We start from the raw sequence: 22,639 nt of genomic DNA on the forward strand, positions 1-22,639 counted from the left end.
ACGGAATATCCCATAAGTATGGAGGAAATGGGACTATGGACTAGGAGTAAGGTAGTCACTACGGTGAGTAACTTTATTATTCTATTCTAATCGATCCATTACTTATGCACCGTGTCAAAACTAAGGATGAACACACACGAGAAACAATGCAAACTCAGAGAAAACAACGTGCAATGTTGGAGTCAACAATGTGATTGAGAGGTTAGTGCTATGCAGTGTGTTTAGCTCGCAATGGGAGGCCGATGTATAAGTTGACTGAAGAATTCCAATAACACATAGACAGCATTTTAACGTAACATTAGCCTAGAATTGGGCGTTGGTGGAACCTGTGCGAACACAGATGTGGACTCCATGCATTTCGGTGCTGGACTGCCCACGTGCCATGGGACAAATACAAGTACACACCGGTTGTTTCTGAGTCTCCTCACCAATTGCCAAAAACAAGAAGCTACTGCAATGTTAGCCAGCCATCCATACCGGTCCTAAAATGAAACCTTGACTCCTTTGTCTACAAATTTGTCTACAGTAAAACTTGCATAATAATCAGCATTTCCATTCTCTTGGTGTAACGCAGAATGTCTGTTCAGATCAATGATTTTTCATCAAATTAAATGAAACGTTACTTTGTCCAGTTTTGGAATGCTGACCCTTATGTTTGACGTTTTTACATACCTCATTCCATTCCTTTCCTTTCCTTACGAATCCTCCCTTTATTTCCAAGGACAAAAAACAATACAGGCTTATGCCTAGCTTGCTTTTGGTAAATGGAAGCGACAAATTCCCTCGGCAGGACGCGAGAGAGTAGACAACTCAAGGCAATGACCTTGAGGCCCACGGCATAGATTCATTCCCACGTGCAGCACTGTAACATTAGGAATATTTATGAAAAACAAATAAATTGTTTGCTTGCATACAACAATGCTGTGCAAAATTTCCACAGATTTACTTATTTTATGAAAACACTAGGAATTCATAATCCACCTGTCAGCTGAGCACGTCTCCAGTTTTCTGCTAGCGAGCTCTGCGCACAGGGAGCACCAACAGCCCCCACCTTTGCAAAGGCTGCGCACAGCGAACAGTGACTGCCCCCCACCTTTTTCCTCCAGCGCCTGTGTCAAACTAGCCTATTTGTCACGGCTGGTCCACCGCGAAGAGTTATAATTCAAACAGTGTATTGGTTTTGCTTCCACTCATAAGGTCTTTGAAGAGCAGTACCCCTGTAACCCCAACCCCTGCAATCATTTGGAAATGGAATGTGTTTGATATAATGTTTTACAGGGCAGCAGAGTTATCGTTATGCTGAATCTCTATGAAGACTTTATTCTTCTCAATGCCACTCTCATACTCTCACTCCCTTATGGATGTGTACAATAATTATTATAATATTTTGTATTTTGGGGGCCTTGCGCCTTTAGACCCTACCCCCGCACCACCTCAAAATCACCTCCCATACACCTAATATCACGGTCTTTCGCAGTGAAAAACACCCGCTTATTTGCTTCTTGCAGCCATATCCCATCCCATCCTCATCACCCCTCCCCTCCTCAGAGATTATTTGATAAGTTTGACAAGTGCAATGTTGTGTTTTTTTTATATGTTTACTGCGGTGTCCGCGAATCCAAGATCCGACGCACTTCATGCTTTTCACCAACCAATCAGTGGGCGCGTTCGATGTCCATGGACACCACGTTGCCTTCTAAACCAATCGGAGTCCTGTCCGTGGAGCAAACAGGGAAGTGTGTCCGCGGAGCATACATAGATATCACTAATTTTTTGGGACCTACTTTTTGGTCGTTTTAAAAAAAACTACTGGACGGATTTCCACCAAATTTTACAAAAGCACGTTTTTGGAACCAAGACGCCGCTCCTGCTGCAATTTTGGTGAAAATCCATCCAGCAGTTTGGGTTGTGGGCGTGTGCAAACTTTTTTTTCTCCATTCAGTCTATGGGGAAAAAAGAAATTTTGGGACTCCACCCCCCCTATAACTTTGCACCCCTGCCCCCTTGACCAAACTTAGCAAAAACATTCAGAGTCGGCCATATACTTGTTCTGCAAAGTCCGGTGAGGATTCATCCAGGGGAAGCGAAGTTATAAGCCGCCCAAAAAGTGCTCTTCCTATGGGTTTAGCAACTTAACCATAACTACATGGCTGCTGCCGCAGGCCATGTAATAATATATATAATGTTTTAAACTAGTGAGCTGTGCTATTAATGGAATAGCCACCTAATTCTAATTACTATTTGCATGCAATGCTTTTATCTCCATGTTTGCGGGCATTCCTCCTCCACAGCGCATTGAAACCATAATAATGGCAGTAGGCGCTATCCAAATATGATGGCATTGTTGTATTGAATGATGTATGCCAGATGTTGAAGGGGTAAGAATAGGAACATAGACGAGGGACGAGGGATGAGGAATGGAGGACATTCCATTAAGCAGTCTGAGGGCTGAGGGCGGAAGGCGGGAGAGGTGGTTTGGGTAGGAGGTTGGGATGCTGCTTCCATTGCAGAAGGTGGAGCATAAAGTCTTGTTTTTATGACTTCCTGGAAGATCTGGCTTTGAGAGCGTTCCAGTGCAGCAGGGTAAGCAGTAAAAAAGGACCTAAAGTGGGAGGCGTCACAAGAGGTCGGGACTGCTGGTTTTTGTAGATTCAGGGAACCGAAGGTTCAAGGGAGAGTGTGTAGAGGAGCAGGTGGATGCCTCTCCTCTGGTCTCCGCCCCCTCAGCACCGTCCTATTGGAGTAGCAGACAAAGAACTACCTTTGCAGCGCTCCTGCAGCTCCAGGATTCCGGCGACACCACAGAGAAGCCAGAGTGAATCCAAGATTGTGGCGAGACCATAGAGAAGCTAATAGAATTCAAGGTCATGGAGAGACCCAAGAGAAGCCTGCCGGAACCCAAAGTCGTGGAGAGACTTAAGAGGGCTGATGCTCTAAAGAAACAAGAGACTAACAAATCTTTGTTGACCAGAGATCCTGAAGAAGGCAGAACTGTGAGTAAATCCAGGAGGGGTCTGCGGTGTGGGACTGAACCGGCACAGCCTGCCGGCAGTGCAAGCAACAAGGTGGTTAGTCGCCACACGGCCAATCAGACCCTAGCAAGGGCAGGGCCTTACATGGAGGCATAGGGTGCTGTGTTGGGGTGTAAGCGACTGTTCCATCGGGGTAGCTCTTCTGACCTGGCATTAGCATGTATGTTGGCAGAAAGGTGCCAGGCCAGCTTCATACTCTGTCATGCGATGGGAGGGAGCATTAATCCTAGCTCAGCAGCCCTTCAGGTCCTTGGGGACAGACTATCGAAGGGGTGTCCATCCCAGGAGAGGGCACTGGCATGGTGGAGTGTCTATGCGTAGTGGGTAGAACGGAGCCATGGCGATCAAGGTTCTCCGAAAGGGCTCTCCCTTCTTCTATTGGACTGTGCAGGTCTTCTGATGCGTGTAGGAACCCAGATTCTAGCAGGGTGTATCCAAAGGGCGGTGGCTTGAAGGAGAGGATGAAGCATTGTCTATGGGAGGATAGCTCGGGGGCAACATGCTCGCCTTGGACGCAAGACAACACGTAGCACCAAAGGTTCGATCCCCGGGTCCGCGCTTAGAAACCTATGGGTATTAAGCGCTTTATAAATAACCTATCATAATATTAGATGGTAATCTCAATATCAGGGGCGGGGGGCAAATCTTTTTGCTTTCAGTTTCGAACATCTTTAAACTGCAAAGGCCTCTTCCTTCTCTTTATGGCCACATAAAATGGGGCCTAGCTTGCAACGCCAGAAGACATGCTTCAGGCTGTTTTTCCCCCCGGAAAAGCCAGAACTAAAAAACTGCTCCAATGATTTGTTTACAAAATGGCACAGGCTGGGGTCGTAGCTACTTCCCTATTCTCTGGGGGTTAAAAAGTCCTGAAAGTTGTTCTGTGTCCTTTGATCTTAGATCTAGCACACCAGGTGTCCTTTGATCTTGGATCTAGCGCACCAGGTGTCCTTTTTTCTTGGATGTAGCGCACCAGGTGTTCTTTGATCTTGGATCTAGCACACCAGGTGTTCTTTGATCTTGGATCTAGCACACCAGGACTTTTTTTGATCTTGGATCTAGCGCTCAAGGTGTCCTTTGATCTTGGATCTCTAGCACGCCAGGAACATGATTTGCATTAAACATTGTTTTTGACGTGACTTGTGTGAGTTGATACTGAATATTTAAAAGTGGAGTTTCAGAAAGAACCAGAATAGCTTTGGTATCGCAGCCATCCAGTGCAAGACTCAGACAATGTTTTTTCAATGTTATGTCTCTGCCTTAATGCCAGTAAGACTGAGATCCTCCACATTGGGTCGCCTGCTCCCTCCTTTCCTCTCTCTGTCTGGCCGCCCACACTGGGCCCTCTTCCTGCTCCTTCTTGTGAGGCTAAGAACCTTGGTGTCATCTTTGACTCCACCCCCTCCTTCTTTCCTCACATCTCTGAGGTCTCTAAGAAGTCAAACTATCAGCTGCACCTCCTCAGAGGTATTCTTCCTTTTCCCACTTTCCCCCAGAAGCACACTGTCTCCAGAGCCGTGGCCCTCTCTAGGCTGGACTACTGCAACAGCCTCTTTCTAAATCTTCCTGCCTCTACTCTCAGCCCTCTGCAACTCATCCAGAACAGGACTGCGAGACGTGTCCTTGGCCTCAAGCCCAGGGATCGTATCTATCTCTCCAGCCACGAAATATCTGCACCGGCACCAAGTGGCTGCAGGGATCAAGTGCAAGACCCTTTGCATTGTCCACAAGGCTGTTCTGGGTCTTGAGACCGCTCTACCTCCAACTTTCTCTACCTAAACATCTTCCTTCACAAGCTCTCCGCTCATCCACCTCCAACTCTCTGAGGATCAGACGCTTCTCCAAGCAGAGAGTTGGGGGCAGATCTCTCTCTTCGGCTGGGGCCTCCCTCTGGAATGGCCTCTCTGCCTCTCTCAAACTTGAGCAGAACCACCTCTGGTTCCGAAAGCAACTCAAGGCCTTCCTTTTTGCTTCCGCTTTCTCTCTTCCTCTCCACTGCTGATGTCCCTGACTGCTCTGCGCACTGGTCACCTGGCTACCCTCCGAATTCGGGGCCAGGCTCCTGCATGTCCAGTTGCCTTTGCACTTCCTTCAGACTCCCCCAGCGCTTATGGCTCTTTACCTGCAACCCTACAGTCCTCTCTGCAATGAGCCACCCGCTGGCTGCCCTTATTGAGTTACTTGGACTTCTTCTTTCCCCTCCCCCTGGCACTTATTCTCTCACCCCCCACCCCCCCCCCCCTTGCGCGTGCGCGATCTGAATCACAGAAGGCCTAGTAAGATCGTTGTTTTGTTTACAGGCGCGTTATAAATGCCACATCAAATATGATATCATGTCTGCTTTACTTTTGACAGGTCTACTACCAGAATAAACTCCGACTGGCCTTGATTGGACAGAGCCTTTTTGGACAGGAAGTGTACAGTAACCTCCGGAAAGAAGGTCATAAGGTGGTGGGAGTGTTCACGGTCCCGGACAAGGATGGGAAGGCGGATCCTCTGGGTAAGACCACTACCCACGCGTGCTTGGGATCCAGGCCGGCTGCTCCATGTGAATATTATATCATTCAGTGTCTTATTCCTTTATAAACAACACGTGCTGTGACTGAAAATAAACAAGCGAAAGGGGCATGGCAGAGCCTCTATGAGGCCCAGGGAGAGCAATGCGGGCAGCAACAGTCCAGTGCCTCTGAACTTCCGGCCATCTGGGGAGGGGTTGGGGGCCGCGGTAGAGCGCGGCTGGAAGAGCCATCATGCTTGGCTAGACACCGGAAGATACGGCAGGAGGGTGGGAATAAAATGATGATGCTGATCCAAAGGGCTGCACAGGAAATACCGACTGCAATCTTACCTGCGTGTTGAAAGCACACCTGTGCACCTGTGCACACTAGACCTACACGGGCTTAAAAAACGATGACTTCACCAATCCTTGCATGTCAGGAAAGCGTGCAAGGGGCACTTGCAGAATGTGATTTGGATGCCAATGACCTCTCTTGCTGAATGGGCTCCAAAAGAAGTGGCATGGGAGTACTTTCTGGGAGCTGGGCGAAATGGTATTGCATATAGACATTTCGTAATGGTGAGGATGCTGATGGCCCCTGGTGCTTGCCGTACATCACCAGACGCTGTTCAGGACCCCCATTCTTCTATGATTACAATCATTGGTGGTGTGTATAGGGCTTCGTGCCGCACTCCAGCTTCTAAGCGCTCCACTTGGGGGGTGGGAGGGGCATCGTGTTGTTCCCCAGGCACTGAAAGCTTCAATTCTAAAGACCGCCACGATTGGGGAGAGGGGGTGGGGGTCGTAGCTCAGGTCCTCCTCATAAAGAGCCCAAGATGTGTTGCCTCTTTATAGTCCAGAGAAGGGGTGCTCCCATAACTGCCCTGCCTTTACACCACCCCCAAGGGAAGCACATGATTGTGTTGTGTGCTTTTCTGCATTATGTCGGCAGAGGAAGCAGTCTGTGACTTCAGAAACCCGCATCTGAAGGGTTAAGCGCTGGCCTCTGCCGTGGGGCCCGCCTCCGGTTTGAGAGCAGACTTTCCCATTCGCTGTTCAGAGGTAGAAGAGCTGTCCAGGACTGGTGATGCCAACCTGCTGTTATTGGTAGCGACATCATGCAAGAATACTCCTTCCATACCACCTCGTATGGGCACTTGTAAACGCAAATGGTGCTTGCTTTATCGTCTGGCATGTATGGGAGGTGGGCGGGCGCACCCTGCACTTTTTATAATTATAATTGGTTATTTATAACACGATTAATACACAGAGGTTTCTAAGCGCGGACCCGGGGATCGAACCAGTGCTCCGCGCCGTCTTGCCCCTAAGCTATCCTCCCGAGACTTTTTCTACACGTGTGTGCAATAGCCACACAACCGGCTGAGCTATCTTTCAGAAGTCATGACTCGTGTCAAGTGATGCATTCACCCGGGCCACCAGCAGCACCACACAGACTCTCATTAACACCAAAGTGCGTTTCCAGCCTGTTAGGGAGAATTATCATAAATGTGCCAATTCCTCCCACCTTAGAACCCTCCAGCTAAAACTTTGGGACTTTGAACTTTTCAATTCAATGGGCCTCATTACGACCCAGGCGGACTTCGCGGTGCTAAATGCACCGCGAAGCATGGCGGAAAGCCGCCGATAGCGCCATGGGGGTTGGCGGATTTACCGCCCCATTCCGACCTCGGCGGAGCGGTAAATCCCCAATCCCCATTCTGCCCTTCCCCATTCCCATTTTCGCCCCATAGGGTATAATGGGAGTGGGGAAGGAGTTAATTACGCCACCGTAAAATACGGTGGCGTAATTAACAACGAGGTCCCGTAGCGCCATGGTTTTCTCCGGCTGGTAAAACCAGGCGGAGAAAACCTCCATGGCGCTACGGGAACTCGTAGTATGGCGGAGAGGTACGCCATGCACTACGCTGGCGTAATACCCTCTCCGCCAGGGTCCTAATGAGGCCCAATGTGTTTTCTGTGTTTTTCTTTTTGGTTATGATATGAATCATCTTTTACAATTGTGTCACAAAGCACCTTCAGTGCAGTGACACATGGAAGTCTTTCAGATTTCCCAAGGTTTAAATACCTTTTCTGGGATCAACTACTGTTTCCCAGAACAGTGGAGTGAAATTGACTTCACTTAGTCCTGTACATTTCTAGACCAAGCGCACCCTATCTTACAATAGAGTGCTGGAGGGGTTCATTAGAATCCCCTATCCCTAGTTACTCATGTAACAGTCAAATGTTACCCTTTCCTCTCAGAATGGCTGGTGGCAATGGGTTAACAATGAACTACCATAATTTACCCCGACCGCAAACTGTTCGCAGCTCCGGTAACGTTAAATCACGGGATCCATGATTTTCAAGATGGCGTCTGAGCCTCCTTTGTTAAAACGGGTCCCGTCTTCTTTTTTCGCCATGTCTTTGTGGAAAGGTCCTTCTAGATTTTTTCTGTGCGTGCCAAACCTGGTTTGGTCTATTTTTTTAATTCGCCTTTGGTGAGTGAAACCCACCTCTGGCTCCGTGTCTGGGGTAGGCAGGAAGTGAGGGAGGTTCCGAAACTCCCTGTGCTTAGTCTCCTAGGACACCCAAATGCACACTGTGGTGATTGGCTGACTGACTGTCCGGCAAGGACACCCACCCTGCTGGGTGAGTGGCAGCTAGGCTCGAATGAATGGGAGAGAACTGAATAAAAGGCGAGCCTCTTAGCTTGGAAGGCAGAGTCGACCACTGGACGAAGGAACCGAAGAAGAGCTTGAAGAGGACGGCTGCTTCAACTCCTGGACCGTTGGTTTACCCGTTGAAGCCCTGCTACAGGTCCAAATCGCCAAGTTCGCATCGACAGAGAAGCCCTGCAAAGGGCAACTTCTCCCTTTCAGTTGGTAGAACCAATCAACTCCCAAGTAAGCCACCTGGACACCCATCTCGGAGCTAGTTGCTGCAGGAAACCATAGAGCTAGGGAGAGGGACACCAGATTGTGTGCGTTGCTTGTAAGCTGGCCTAAAGCTTTTGGAAGATCTTCTGGACTCCCACAAAGCAGGACTGACTGGAGCCCCCTTAGCAGAGTGGGGGACCCCAGACGTGAGGAAAGTCCACCTTGACAGCCAGGAACCGCGCTTATTGCTATTTGCTGAACCGCAAGGAGCTGAAACGCGAAACAGCCACTGAAGTAAAGTTTGCCAGCTTTGACAGTGCCAGTACAGTGCAGGAGTCCCCTTAAGTCCTCCCTCTTGTCCCCACGACTGAGGCCCAGGAACAGTGAGATCTGCAGAGCTGTACAGGAACAGAAGTCTTCAGCTGGATCTTTTTCTTCTTTACTAAGGTACTGTAAAACTAGCCTAAGAGAACCTTACCTCTTACTGTGGAAGTGCTTGTAACTTCTTCAACTCACAAGTCTAATCAGCTTGTGAGCCTACATTTAATTCTTCTTTTTACCAAAGACTCCTAAGAACTTGTGCAAATACTTTTACATTACTTACCAGAAGTGCTTTATCCTATACAAAGACTTTGGCCTATTGACTTTGGCTTAGCCTATTGAATTGAATGACTCTTCTCTTGCTATCTAATAACTTTTGCCTTTTACTTACTTTTTAAAGAGTATTCTGTGTGTCAACTGTAAGGCATTAATGTCCCAAGCACCGTTGTTACTGAAGTCAACTGTGGGTGTAGGTTGTGTCTGTGGGCCATCCCAAAAGGGCCTTGTCTGATCCAGAAACTCAAAGTGTACAGTATTGAAGTATATTTGTGTTTTACTATTCTATTGCTCCCTTCTGAAGAAGGCTTTATAACTGACTGATACATTATTACTTGATTATGCAAGAAACCTTGAGTGTAAGAGTTTATTTGAATACCTGCAACTGAATCTTTGTGTAACTCCACTATAGCTCACATTTCCCCTCTTCAGATAAGCTTGGCTGCTCAACACGCTACCAAAACTGTGTAGTATAAGCTTATAACAAAGGTTGGGTTACCTATACCTGTAGTCATAGTTGTTTGTAGTGTTCCCAGAGGGTACTGCATATAAACTTTGCCTAACACAACCACACAAGGGTGGAGAAAATGCCAAAAAACGGCTTTGGTGGCCCTTTGCCTCTGTTCTGGCTTGTCCCCTTTCATTGCCAGGGCCGGCCTGAGGCATGGGGGTCCAGTGCCCCGCTGCCAGGGGGTCCCCCGCAGGCACCAGTACCTGCCTCGACTATACTAAGTAACATTGCTGCAAAGAGGGGCTGTGCTACTTCCATGTAAGGGAACGTGTCACTTCTCTACCCCCTGCTGCGACGCTCTGTAGAAACATGACCCCTGCCCCCTCCCATTACCAGAGGCCCCCCAGACTCGTAAGTACTGCTTATCACTCGCTTCCTTCTAACATAGGGTGGGGCGATCTACATGTGATGGCCCATGTAAGAGACTATTGCTTTGGAAACGCTGTAGTTTCCGTGTTAAGAAAGTAAAGCAACCATTTTATTTTGAAAGCGCATGCAAAGCTCCAGTTAGCTGCCTACATGTATGCCCAATAGCCTATATCACACAAAACAGTTTAAAACGAGCTGCCTTATTTTCACATGTTCATATTTAACACACCAAAATGCGTTAACACAAAAAAGACCCCAACCTCTCCCGTCGGTTGTTATGTAAAACGGGGGCTTTCACCCACACTTTACCCACCCACCACCCCTTCCCAGCACAACATACACCAAGTCCAAACACAGGCACACGACTTTCGCCTGAAAAGCTGCAATGACTCCTCTGTGTCTCGCCATGCCTGTCAGCCCTAGAAGGACTGCTTTGTGCGGTCACAGATCTTTTTAAATCGATCTTTTTTTGTTTTCGGTTTAGTGAAATCTGTGTTTTTCACCTAGAACTACCATTTGCCTCACATTACATGTGAAGCGCTCCTTAGTCAAACATTCAAATATTTCACGCATTACCTTGTCTTATGAGTCTTTACGTCTTTAAAGTACATTTTCATAAAACACAGGCAAACCTTTTGCCGTCAGCTGAATTGCATTCTCGTATTTGTAGTCTTCTATTTTTCACTCCTTGAAACACTTGTGTATAGGCGCATTATAAATGCCATATCATATAATTCCATTCAAGGTGTCGGGGGGGGGTGGGGGGGGGCTAATGCCACAATTGTACACCTTTTGCCTAGCATTTTTTTGTAAGGATTTATATATGTGTGTGATTACTTCACTATGGATTTGTATTTCTCAAGTCATCTTCACAAAACAGAGTATTGTTCAAAGCCACACATGGGAGGGTGAAGAGCAGAAATTATGAGAGGGCAAGTGAGTCATGAATATTTGCCTAAAATGTGGCAAGATAGGTTACCGTCCTGGAGACTGGAGGGGTTCTTGTCCCTTGTTAGGACCCTGTGCTGATTTTCAGGCCACAAGTCGAGGATATATGTGGCTGGACAGCATCTGCCCACTTTTTTCAGAGGGTGGACACTACCCCTGTTGGGTGTTTTTGAGGCTGGCATTCAAAACAAAAATGTGCTTTTTCAATATTGGGCTACTGGGATTTCACCCGAAATAGTCCTGTTCCCAGTGGAGAGGCTTACCCACAAGACTACATAAAAGTGACATCAGAGCACATGTCCCTTATTTGGATATTGTTTTCCAGTGAATATGCCATCATCAACAATTGAAACCCCAAGTTCCCAAACACACATGCAAAAGGTCTGGGAGCCCCTCTACCGAGAACGAACACGGCCAAATAACATGTTCTATGAACAAGGGAGCTGTTCCCATTCACAGGTCGAAACAACACAATTCATAGCATGTTTTGCAGCAGGAATAGGGGAATTGCCATATAATTTACAGGAAGGTCCAAACATAAGACATCAGTCTCACAAAAAATTTCCATTTGTAAATGAGGGCCACTTTTTTTTTATTGCTTCCCGAGAACACTTTAGCCCCCAGTCGGACTCTGCCTATCGCGCTTCTCCACCTTGGCACTCTATGCTCTCCACTGCTGCTGTCACCTCTTCATGGCGCTTCCTTTATTGTGCTTCTCCTGTCGTGTTTACATTCCTGTGCTCCTCACCGCCACCATGCTGCCTGGCTCATCATGCAGCCACCTTACCCATTTAAATTCCTTATCCTGTATTTTAAATTCATTCATCTATGGACCAACCTTCCCACCCTTCCCCCACTACGTGGCCAATTATATCACCCACATCTCAACAAATTGGACACTTTGCTTGAATGCCCATCTAAACCCTTTGTTTCCTGCCACCTCTGCCATCTCCCGATTTTCCTCTTTCTCACTCCTCGCCCCTCTCTGCTGTTACTGGAATCCCTTTCCACCTGACATCTGTAGAGGAGCAGGTAGACACGTCATCCCAGACTCCCGCCCCCTCACCTCCATCATACTGGAACAGCAGAAGAGCCCTAATCCCAATACTGCATCGAGTGTATGAGAGAAGGTATGCACTCTTACAACCGTATCAAATGTCCTCTCGCACTGAGAGGGTGGAAGGATGTCTGTACACACCATTGGACATCGAAGAGCTATAAGTGAAATCTGATGAGAGCAGAGTGACATCATGCGGGAAAGATGCAAAGATGCACTGAAATGATATGCAAATACTTAAAGAATGAAGATGTAACTGAAGTAACAAGAGAGACATATGATCGAAAGACGAAGAAATCCTACGCACCAACGAATTAGTGAGTAGAGACAGTTAATGTATATACGCAGAAATGCAAGGTAGATATGATATGTCATTTAGAACATGACTGTAGACAATTTTTGCTAGGCGCGACAAGACAAGGGAGGGAAGACCGAGGGAGGACAAGACAAATGATCTTACTAGGCCTTGTGTCAATCAGATCGAGCATGTGCGAAGCACAAAGTGCAGGGGGGAGTGGGAAGTGCCAGGGAGAGGGAAGTGCAATCAGGGCAGAATTGCTCTGAATATGTGCAGCCAGGGTAGCACGGATCTGGGTAAGTGCAAGGAGGCAGGGGACTGTAGGGTTAAAGTTACAACTACTAAGTGTGCAGTAGGCTCGGAGGTAGTGCAGGGGAGACTGAACATGGTGGAGCCTGGTACCCAGTGGGACTCGGAGGGTAGCCAAGCAACCAGTCAGCGCAGCAGAAAGGTAGGTCAGCAGGTATCAGACATATAGAAGCTTGCTGCAGAAGAAAACATAACATGGCTAAACTGGCCATGATGGAAAGATGGACGTCTGACTCATGTTGAAACCAATCAAGCTACCTCAGAGACAGACCAGGGCTGCAGAGTCAGGAGGATGTGGAAAAACAGCTTTGTGTGAGGAATAAAGAGGAGTCTATTGGCTTGGGTTCAAGGATGCTACTTCAAGGAATAATTGCAAGGCACAAAGGGAGTCGAGAGGATAAGTCATGTCCGTAAGACCTATTTCTCTTAGATTAAGCAAAGAAGAAAACCTCTGCAGTAGCCAAGTAGTGGACAATCAAAGGTGTGAAAACCCTATGCAAGGTGGAGTAAGCAAGTCTCCCGAGGCCTAGAGGAGTAATGACACCCAGTTTAATTAAATCAAATAGCAGTAAATGGAAGGTCGAAATTGACAAAATTGTGGTTTACTCACACATGATTCAGAAGTTGAAAACAAGGGCTGTTCATTAAGCTCCAGATGAAGATAGTGGTGTGCTCACTCCCTTGAATGTCCCAGAACAGACTGCAAGGTCAACGATAAAGAAGCGGCCTCAGCTTGGGGCCTGACCGGTGAGAGATGATGGACTAGTTGGGCAAGTGGGTAGTAGTCTGACGTTGCTCTCTGTACCCGAGTTTCATTTTGCTTACGTACTGCTAACAAGCCAAAAGTCCAAGGTTGGGAAAGAATGCCAACCAATCAGAGGGTCTATGTAGCAACATGCTATACAATGTTGCACAGGCCAACCCGTTGCTGTTATTCTGCTATAATCTGTATTACACGTGTTTAGAGGTGGTTCAAGGTGTGCCTATAAGAAAAGGGCATCCAGTGATATTACTAATTCTTATGATATTTAGGTACATCTGCTCCCTTAACCAATCCCTCCCTTCAATAGGTTTTTACAGTTTGCCACGTAGGAGGATGACGTCATAGCTGACGTACATTGAGGTATAAAACCTTTGTGTGAACGGAATTTGAGTGCGAGTGCGTGAACTGCAGTTTGTTGTTCGCCAGATTGCCCTACTTTATTTTATGCTGATGGTAAAGTAGTACTTTGATATATTCTTTGAGTGTGGCCGGTTATTTGGGGCTGAGATCATTATTGGTAATTCCATCTAGCACATGAGACGCTTCAAGGTGCTAGAAAACTATCAATAACTAGGCAATGTTCCAGAATGCAAAGCCGCCCTGAAAAATGTACTTCTTTTTCCTGGATGGGTCTCCTACCCCGACCTACTCCGTTTAACCTCTCCCTGAACCCCTTCTCTCCTGCTCCCATCCTACGCAGATTGTTTTGATTGATTTATTTATAGAGAGCTTTATGCCAAAGCGCTGTACATTGTAACAACAAATACAGAGAAATAACAACAATTAACATTGTGAGCAAGAATTACAGCATGAATCATTCTATAAAAACAGTGCAAAGAGCAATTAATGGAGGGTGGGGGAGTGAAGTGAGAATTAGTCAAGTGGAGGAAAGGGTAGAGGGTGAAGGGAGAGGGGAGAGAGGAATTAAAGGGAGGGGAAAATCAGGGGGGGAGTTGAGAAGGCAGGGAGGGCTTCATGGAGGGGAATGAAGGAGAAGGGATTTAAGGGAAGTGCGAAATGAGGTGAGGGTAGTGGAGGAGCGGATTGGGAGGGGGAGAGAGTTCCAGTGTAGAGGAGCAAGAAGATGAAAAGAGCGGAAGCGGGAGGAAGCACAGGGGAAGGGGGTACAGTGAGAAGGAAGTGGTCAGCGGAGCGGAGAGAGCGAGAGGTGAAGTAGGAGAGGAGGGAGGAGAAATAAGGAGGAGCAAGACCATGGAGGGATTTGAAAACGAGGCAGAGAAAGTGGAATTTTAGTTGTAGGTGGAAAGGTAGCCAGCCGAGATGAGAGAGCGAAGAGGAGATAGAATCACGGGGGTTAAGGAGACAAAGCGTACGAATAGCACAGTGGTAAATGGATTTGAGAGGGGTAAGCTGAGAGGAGGGAAGTCCAAAGAGTAGAGAGGAGTAGTAGAAAAGACGGGAAAAGATGATTGAGGAGATTAGGAGTTTAGTAGCGTGGAAAGTGAGGGAGGGACGGATTTTGCAAATGTTGTAGAGGTGGAATCGGCAGGAGCGGGAGGTGAGTGAAATGTGTTGCGAGAAGTTGAGAGGAGTCAAATAGAATGCCTAGGTTGCGAGCATGGGTGGAGATAGGAAGATCAGTGGGAGGAAAATGGATAAGAGGGGGGAGAGGGAGGGGGAAGAGTATTAGAGGGGAAGAAAAGGACTTTGGTTTTACCAGTGTTGAGAGAGAGAGAAAGCGGGAAGACATCCAGTTCTTAATGGCTGTGAGGCAGGAGGAGAGTTTAAGATGGATGTCAGGTGTGAAGGAGGAGAATGAGAGAAGGAGTTGAGTATCATCCGCATAAAAATGATGGGAGCTACCAAAGGAGGAGCTAAGAGGGGCAATGAGGGAGGTGTAGAGAGAGAAGAGGAAAGGGCCAAGTACAGAGCCTTGAGGAACACCGTAAGATAACGGGAAGGAAGAAAGGTCTGGCCACCCCATGAAACAGCAAAGGAACGGTTTGAAAGATGAGGGGATAGCCATTTTAGAACAGGGCCTCTGAACCCCAAGGAGGAGAGAGTATGGAGCAAGAGTGGGTGATCAACAGTGTCGAAAGCAGCAGAGAGATCAAGGAGTATGAGAATAGAGGATTGCTTAGCATGACGAGCATAGAGGAGTGAATTGAGAATAGAGATGAGAGCAGTTTCAGTGGAGTGTTTGGGACGGAAGCCAGATTGATAAGGAGGAAGGAGAGAGGAAATAGACACAAAGGAAGAGAGTTGGGAGTAGGCAAGGCATTCAAGGAGTTTGGAAAGGAAGGGTAGGAGAGAGATAGGTCTGTAGTTAGCAGTGAGCAGTGGATCAGCGGAGGGTTTCTTGAGAATAGGAATTATAGTTGCATGTTTGAAGGCAGAGGGAAAGGTAGATGAGGAGAGACAGGAGTTGAAGAAAGAGGAGAGGTAAGGGATAATAAGATGATAGACCTTAGGGATGAGAACAGAGGGGAGAGGGTCAGAGGGGGCAGACGTGGGGTGGGCTTTGGGTAGAAGGGAGGAGATATCAGAAGGGGAAACTGATGAGAAGACAGACATGTTGGAAGATGGAGGAAAGGGGGGGAGGGAGGGAGTCAGAGAGGGAGTTAAGTTTTTGCCTAAGTGTGAAGATTTTGGAGGAAAAGTAGTTGGCAAAATCAGAGGGAGAAAGTGTGGAATTGGACGAGGGATCGGGAGTGGGAGGAGAGAGAAGACGGGAAAGAGTTTGAAAAATCTGACGAGGAAGGGAGGCTTGAGACTGAAGAAGGTTAGAGTAGTAGGCGGATTTGGCCGCAGTACGACAAGAATTGTAGAGTGTATAGTAAGAGAAGAGGTTTGATTAGGAAGCGAGGGAGTTTTGAGCCAGAGTCTCTCAAGCCGCATAGAACGAAGTTGGGAAGTAAGCCAGGGTTGAGAAGGTTTTTGAGTAGGGCGGAAGAGAGAAAGGGGGTAGAGTTGGTCAAGGGCAGTGGTGATTGCAGATGAGAGGGCGGAGAGAGCATCATCGGGAGAGAGTCGTTCAAAGTCTTAGAGAGTAGGAAGAGAAGAAGAGCAAGTGTGGTAGAAGAGGGTAGTATCAAAATCACGTAGGTCACGACGTGAGTAGATTGGTAGGGAGGATTAGTGTTAGAGGGTGGTGAGAGAGGAGAAAGTGAGAACGAGAGTAAGGCATGGTCAGAGAGATAAATAGGAAGAGAAGAGACAGGAGAGGAGGGATAGGAGGAGTTAAAGATGAGGTCAAGAGTGGAACCAGAGGAGTGCGTAGGGGATGAAGGAAGGGGGGAAAGGAGATAGGAATCAAGGATGGAGAGGCGAGGAGGGGAGAAGATTGGGGGGGAGAAGGAAGATGAATATTAAAGTCACCAAGTACAGTTAGAGGAGAGGGGGAGGGAGAAATGAGTGAGAGGAGTTGATCTAGGTCTTCAAAAAAGGAGGAGATTAGGCCAGGAGGCTGATAGATTATCAGGAAGGAAACAGATTGTGTATAGCTGTGCTCGGCCTGCATAGTATGTCTTCAAGATCCTGCCTCCACTTATTCTCACCGCTATGCTTGCCCCTTCAGCCGGTCAATAATGTACCATTAATCACCTGGCCTCTCGCAAAGCAGCTCCTTGAGCAGGGAATGTCCTGGCTGCTGCCCTCTTTGTTATGTGCAGCGTTTCAGGAAGGAGCCCTTTCCTGCGGCCAGGAAATCATGGAAGGATTCTCTTTGGTTTTCCGAGTGGAGAGCAGAATCCGGGGAAGTGGGAACATTGCAGTAAACGCGGGCGGTGCCCTGTGTAGTCCCGGTGGGGGCTGCGTTTCTCATCCCCCATCGTCGCCCTGTATCTTGCTCCTGGCATATTTGACTGCACGCCTCATTGCGTCTGACCTGCTTCCCCGCCACCCGGGGCACACTGGCAGCAACTCCCTCCACCTCAAGGGACTCCTAAGGTTCATTAATCCAAGTGTTCATCCGTATCAAGCCCCCGCGTTCCCCCACTGTGATGGCACTGCGGCAGAATAGCGTGCCATCCTATTCTGATTACATCTGGACTCCGTGCCCGGGCGAGTGGCATCAGCCGGGCCAGTGCCCGCAAGCAAGGTCATGGCAGCAGCCAGGTGCTGGGCGCCTTTGATTGGCTCCTGGGCTTTGTGGCTTCTCTTGCTTTGAAGGGCACCGAGAATCTGTGCTCGGTGGGGACAGATGGGGACGCCCCCCTACGCCCCCGCACTCCTGCCCAGGAGCCAGGGTTCAGCTGCAGAGTCGCCCGAGCGGCTAATTAGCTTCCAGCCCCCCATTAAATCTGGAGATCTGCGCTAACGCTCGTCATCAGACTGGGGGGGAGGTGCAAGATGCACGGTCCTCGGCCATCCTTCTCACTGAGAGGTACTGGGCCTAGCTCTTCTGCCTCATAATGGTCCGGGAGGACGGGCCCCTTTCAGTCGCAGGATACGTCCTAGTGGCACCCCCCCCATCCCCTCTTTCTTTTTCGTTTAGATAGAGCTTTGCTGAGTCAATCACTGATTTCCCTTGCACACTCTGGGTATTCCAGCTTCCTGGTTCACGCCTTGAAGCCCCCACGGGGATATACAAGCACTGAGGCTGCAGCCTTAAGCCTGGAAGTGTTTTAGTGTGGTGGGGGTGGGGGGCATGCAGGGTGTGACAGGTGACATTAATGACAGTAATAACAGTGCCATTAATGAGGAGGCCAGACAAGAGGTAAGGTGAATACACTTTAGCAGGGGAGTTGCTAGGTCTGGAAAATACCCGGGGCTATGCTGATGTCAGAACTGTTGGGACTGGGGACTAGCTAGTCTTTTGGCTGTAGCTCCTGAGATTCTATCCGGGGCTACAACCAAAAGATCAGGGGCTATAGCCCCCTTAGCCCCCCCCCTAGCAACGCCCCTGCTGACTTTAGCCACACGTTTTATTGTATTCTGAGCTATGGTTCAACGAAAACCAACAAACCAAATGATAAAACATAATGAAAAACATAACACAAATATTTTGGGGATCAGGTGAGCGAGGACCCTACTCCCACGTAAGGCCAACTCAAAGCTGACCCCTGCCGCCCTTCATACAAAAGCTTGTGACATTCTGAGGACCCGGCGTGTGAGCTGTGTGCGCTTTATCTTCATTGCTCACTCTGAGGACCCGGCGTGTGAGCTGTGTCCGCTTTATCTTCATTGCTCACTCTGAGGACCCGGCGTGTGATCTGTGTCCGCTTTATCTTCATTGCTCATTCTGAGGACCCGGCGTGTGAGCTTTGTGCGCTTTATCTTCATTGCTCACTCTGAGGACCCGGCGTGTGAGCTGTGTCCGCTTTATCTTCATTGCTTACTCTGAGGACCCGGCGTGTGAGCTGTGTCCGCTTTATCTTCATTGCTCACTCTGAGGGCCCGGCGTGTGAGCTGTGTGCGCTTTATCTTCATTGCTCACTCTGAGGACCCGGCGTGTGAGCTGTGTGCGCTTTATCTTCATTGCTCACTCTGAGGACCCGGCGTTTGAGCTGTGTGCGCTTTATCTTCATTGCTCACTCTGAGGACCCGGCGTGTGAGCTGTGTGCGCTTTATCTTCATTGCTCACTCTGAGGAGCCGGCGTGTGAGCTGTGTCCGCTTTATCTTCATTGCTCACTCTGAGGACCCGGCGTGTGAGCTGTGTCCGCTTTATCTTCATTGCTCGTTCTGAGGACCCGGCGTGTGAGCTGTGTGCGCTTTATCTTCATTGCTCGTTCTGAGGACCCGGCGTGTGAGCTGTATACGCTTTATCTTCATTGCTCGTTCTGAGGACCCGGCGTGTGAGCTGTATGCGCTTTATCTTCATTGCTCGTTCTGAGGACCCGGCGTGTGAGCTGTGTGCGCTTTATCTTCATTGCTCGTTCTGAGGACCCTGCGTGTGAGCTGTGTGCGCTTTATCTTCATTGCTCGTTCTGAGGACCCGGCATTTGAGCTGTGTGCGCTTTATCTTCATTGCTCGTTCTGAGGACCCGGCGTGTGAGCTGTGTGCGCTTTATCTTCATTGCTCGTTCTGAGGACCCGGCGTGTGAGCTGTGTGCGCTTTATCTTCATTGCTCGTTCTGAGGACCCGGCATTTGAGCTGTGTGCGCTTTATTTTCATTGCTCATTCTGAGGACCTGGCGTGTGAGCTGTGTCCGCTTTATCTTCATTGCTCATTCTGAGGACCCGGCGTGTGAGCTGTGTGCGCTTTATCTTCATTGCTCACTCTGAGGACCCGGCGTGTGAGCTGTGTCCGCTTTATCTTCATTGCTCACTCTGAGGAGCCGGCGTGTGAGCTGTGTCCGCTTTATCTTCATTGCTCACTCTGAGGACCCGGCGTGTGAGCTGTGTGTGTTTTATCTTCATTGCTCACTCTGAGGACCCGGCGTGTGAGCTGTGTGCGCTTTATCTTCATTGCTCACTCTGAGGACCCGGCGTGTGAGCTGTGTGCGCTTTATCTTCATTGCTCACTCTGAGGACCCGGCGTGTGAGCTGTGTGCGCTTTATCTTCATTGCTCACTCTGAGGATCCGGCGTGTGAGCTGTGTCCGCTTTATCTTCATTGCTCACTCTGAGGACCCGGCGTGTGAGCTGTGTGCGCTTTATCTTCATTGCTCACTCTGAGGACCCGGCGTGTCATTGCTCACTCTGAGGACCCGGCGTGTGAGCTGTGTGCGCTTTATCTTCATTGCTCACTCTGAGGACCCGGCGTGTCATTGCTCACTCTGAGGACCCGGCGTGTGAGCTGTGTGCGCTTTATCTTCATTGCTCGTTCTGAGGACCCGGCATTTGAGCTGTGTGCGCTTTATCTTCATTGCTCATTCTGAGGACCCGGCGTGTGAGCTGTGTCCGCTTTATCTTCATTGCTCATTCTGAGGACCCGGCGTGTGAGCTGTGTGCGCTTTATCTTCATTGCTCACTCTGAGGACCCGGCGTGTGAGCTGTGTCCGCTTTATCTTCATTGCTCACTCCGAGGAGCCGGCGTGTGAGCTGTGTCCGCTTTATCTTCATTGCTCACTCTGAGGACCCGGCGTGTGAGCTGTGTGCGCTTTATCTTCATTGCTCACTCTGAGGACCCGGCGTGTGAGCTGTGTGCCCTTTATCTTCATTGCTCACTCTGAGGACCCGGCGTGTGAGCTGTGTGCGCTTTATCTTCATTGCTCACTCTGAGGACCCGGCGTGTGAGCTGTGTGCGCTTTATCTTCATTGCTCACTCTGAGGACCCGGCGTGTGAGCTGTGTCCGCTTTATCTTCATTGCTCACTCTGAGGACCCGGCGTGTGAGCTGTGTCCGCTTTATCTTCATTGCTCACTCTGAGGACCCGGCGTGTGAGCTGTGTGCGCTTTATCTTCATTGCTCACTCTGAGGACCCGGCGTGTCATTGCTCACTCTGAGGACCCGGCGTGGGAGCTGTGTGCGCTTTATCTTCATTGCTCACTCTGAGGACCCGGCGTGTCATTGCTCACTCTGAGGACCCGGCGTGTGAGCTGTGTGCGCTTTATCTTCATTGCTCACTCTGAGGACCCGGCGTGTGAGCTGTGTGCGCTTTATCTTCATTGCTCACTTTGAGGACCCGGCGTGTGAGCTGTGTGCGCTTTATCTTCATTGCTCACTCTGAGGACCCGGCGTGTGAGCTGTGTGCGCTTTATCTTCATTGCTCACTCTGAGGACCCGGCGTGTGAGCTGTGTGCGCTTTATCTTCATTGCTCACTCTGAGGACCCGGTGTGTGAGCTGTGTCCGCTTTATCTTCATTGCTCACTCTGAGGACCCGGCGTGTCATTGCTCACTCTGAGGACCCGGCGTGTGAGCTGTGTGCGCTTTATCTTCATTGCGTCCTGGTGCAGTCTTGATCACATCTTAAATCCCTTTTTGGGACTGCCCCTTGATGGGCTTTATTATTTTCTTTTGCATCCCAGAGTGGCATTTTGCCTTATCTCCTGATTTGATGCATTTCGCCCTCATCTTGAGGTCTGTATCAGCATTTATTTTGCTCTTTGATCCCCTTTTGGGGTTTGACCCCTTGAGGGGGGTTAGTCATTCTTCCATTAGCGGTGGATTCCTGGGCTGTGGCTTTCATCAGACTTGATTAGTTTGGCAACCTGCCCATGTGGTTTGGTTATTTATTTGCCTTTGTGTTTACATTCTGCCTTTATCACGTTGATGGATGATTCCTGGGCCAAAGACTAGCAGCCTCAAACTTAAACAAGTTTGGCAACCTGCCCTATTGGTTCAGCTATTTGCATGATTCCTTTGAGTTCTATGATGCTTTTTTGCTTTAGATCATCCCTATGCTCCCGCCTCATTTATTTGGTACCTGCTTTATCTTGAGATTTTCCAATGTTCAATAGGTAATTGTCCTATTTGATCACTATGCATAATTCATTAGTATGTCTATTCAGTGGGAGGGAGGGTGGTTTTGAATTGTGCCACAGTGCTCGAGTTGAGCTGAAGCAGAGGGGGGTGGAGGGGGAAAGCAGATAACTGAGGATTACCCTGCCCTCCACAGATGTAGGCCAAAACTGGCCTGAGGGCAAGGTAGCCCCCTTTGATGCATCAAAAGGCCCCTTGTCTCCGCGTCCGTCCGGATGGCAGGGGGGCCTTTGATGTGGGGTGTCAGGGACAGGGACTACCTTTTGTCACCTGCCCCTGTCTCCTTCTCGCAGCTGGGTCGCCGAGGTGTCTGAGCCCCCATTGTTACTGGGACCTGGTGGCCCTCCTTAGCACCCGCATGCTAGTGGGCCAGCACCTGGAAGGTGCTGCCCAGACCGAACCCACAACAAGCCCACCTCCCCTCTTATGCACCTGGGCCTTCCACGTCCGCAGGGCCCATGTCTATTCATGCGGTCTAGGCCAGGCGGGCCTTGGCACCTGTAACCGGCGCAGGGCAGGCATGTGGCAATGTAGTACCAAGATGCCAGGCGGCACGCACCCCTCAAGGTTCCTTAGGTCAGGTGACCAGGGCAAGCAGCAGGGTTGAGACCTTGAAGATGGGGAGCGAATGCCACTTCACAGGAACTGCATCTCTTCTCAAGGCCAAGTTCAGGAATTCTGCTAAAATGCCCACAGCTAGCACCCCAATAAGGTATAAAAAACACTCGTTTATTCAGGGGAGTTATTGCTTCTTTTGGTTTAAACAGGGACATGCTGCACACTGTTGTATTACGCTTCAATGCAATATAATGTCTCTTCACACACTTTACATGTTCACGGTGTGGGCTGGCCTGTCTTCTACGAGCCCCTGGTGCAGGTGCATAGCGACGGCCCACCTTTAAGGGGCTTCAAAGTGCTGTTCCTCCTTTTTAGTTTAGGCCACTAGGGGGCACTTGGGCCCCCATAAGCTAAACTATTGCATTTGAGTACAAATGGGGTGAAATTGAATAGGAGGAGGGATACACACCGCTCGTAGGTGGTGTTTGGTTATTTACCCAC

The 22,639-nt window shown here is 49.1% G+C and overlaps 1 protein-coding gene across 2 annotated transcripts in view; it reads left to right on the plus strand.

Moving 5' to 3' along the window:
* The window catches only part of ALDH1L2 (aldehyde dehydrogenase 1 family member L2), an 836,174-nt gene that overhangs the window by 86,929 nt on the left and 726,606 nt on the right, over nucleotides 1-22,639 (plus strand). For both annotated transcript variants that reach the window (XM_069629899.1, XM_069629898.1), the window contains exon 2: nucleotides 5,385-5,529. Coding sequence is in view for 1 of the 2 variants with exons in the window: in XM_069629898.1 (XP_069485999.1) it covers nucleotides 5,385-5,529 (145 nt within the window). In the remaining variant the exon portion in view is untranslated. The remainder of the gene's footprint in view (nucleotides 1-5,384; nucleotides 5,530-22,639) is intronic.

The sequence above is a fragment of the Ambystoma mexicanum genome, chromosome 12, assembly GCF_040938575.1.
Source record: "Ambystoma mexicanum isolate Mex_15411 chromosome 12, UKY_AmexF1_1, whole genome shotgun sequence".
Taxonomy (NCBI): Eukaryota; Metazoa; Chordata; class Amphibia; order Caudata; family Ambystomatidae; genus Ambystoma; species Ambystoma mexicanum.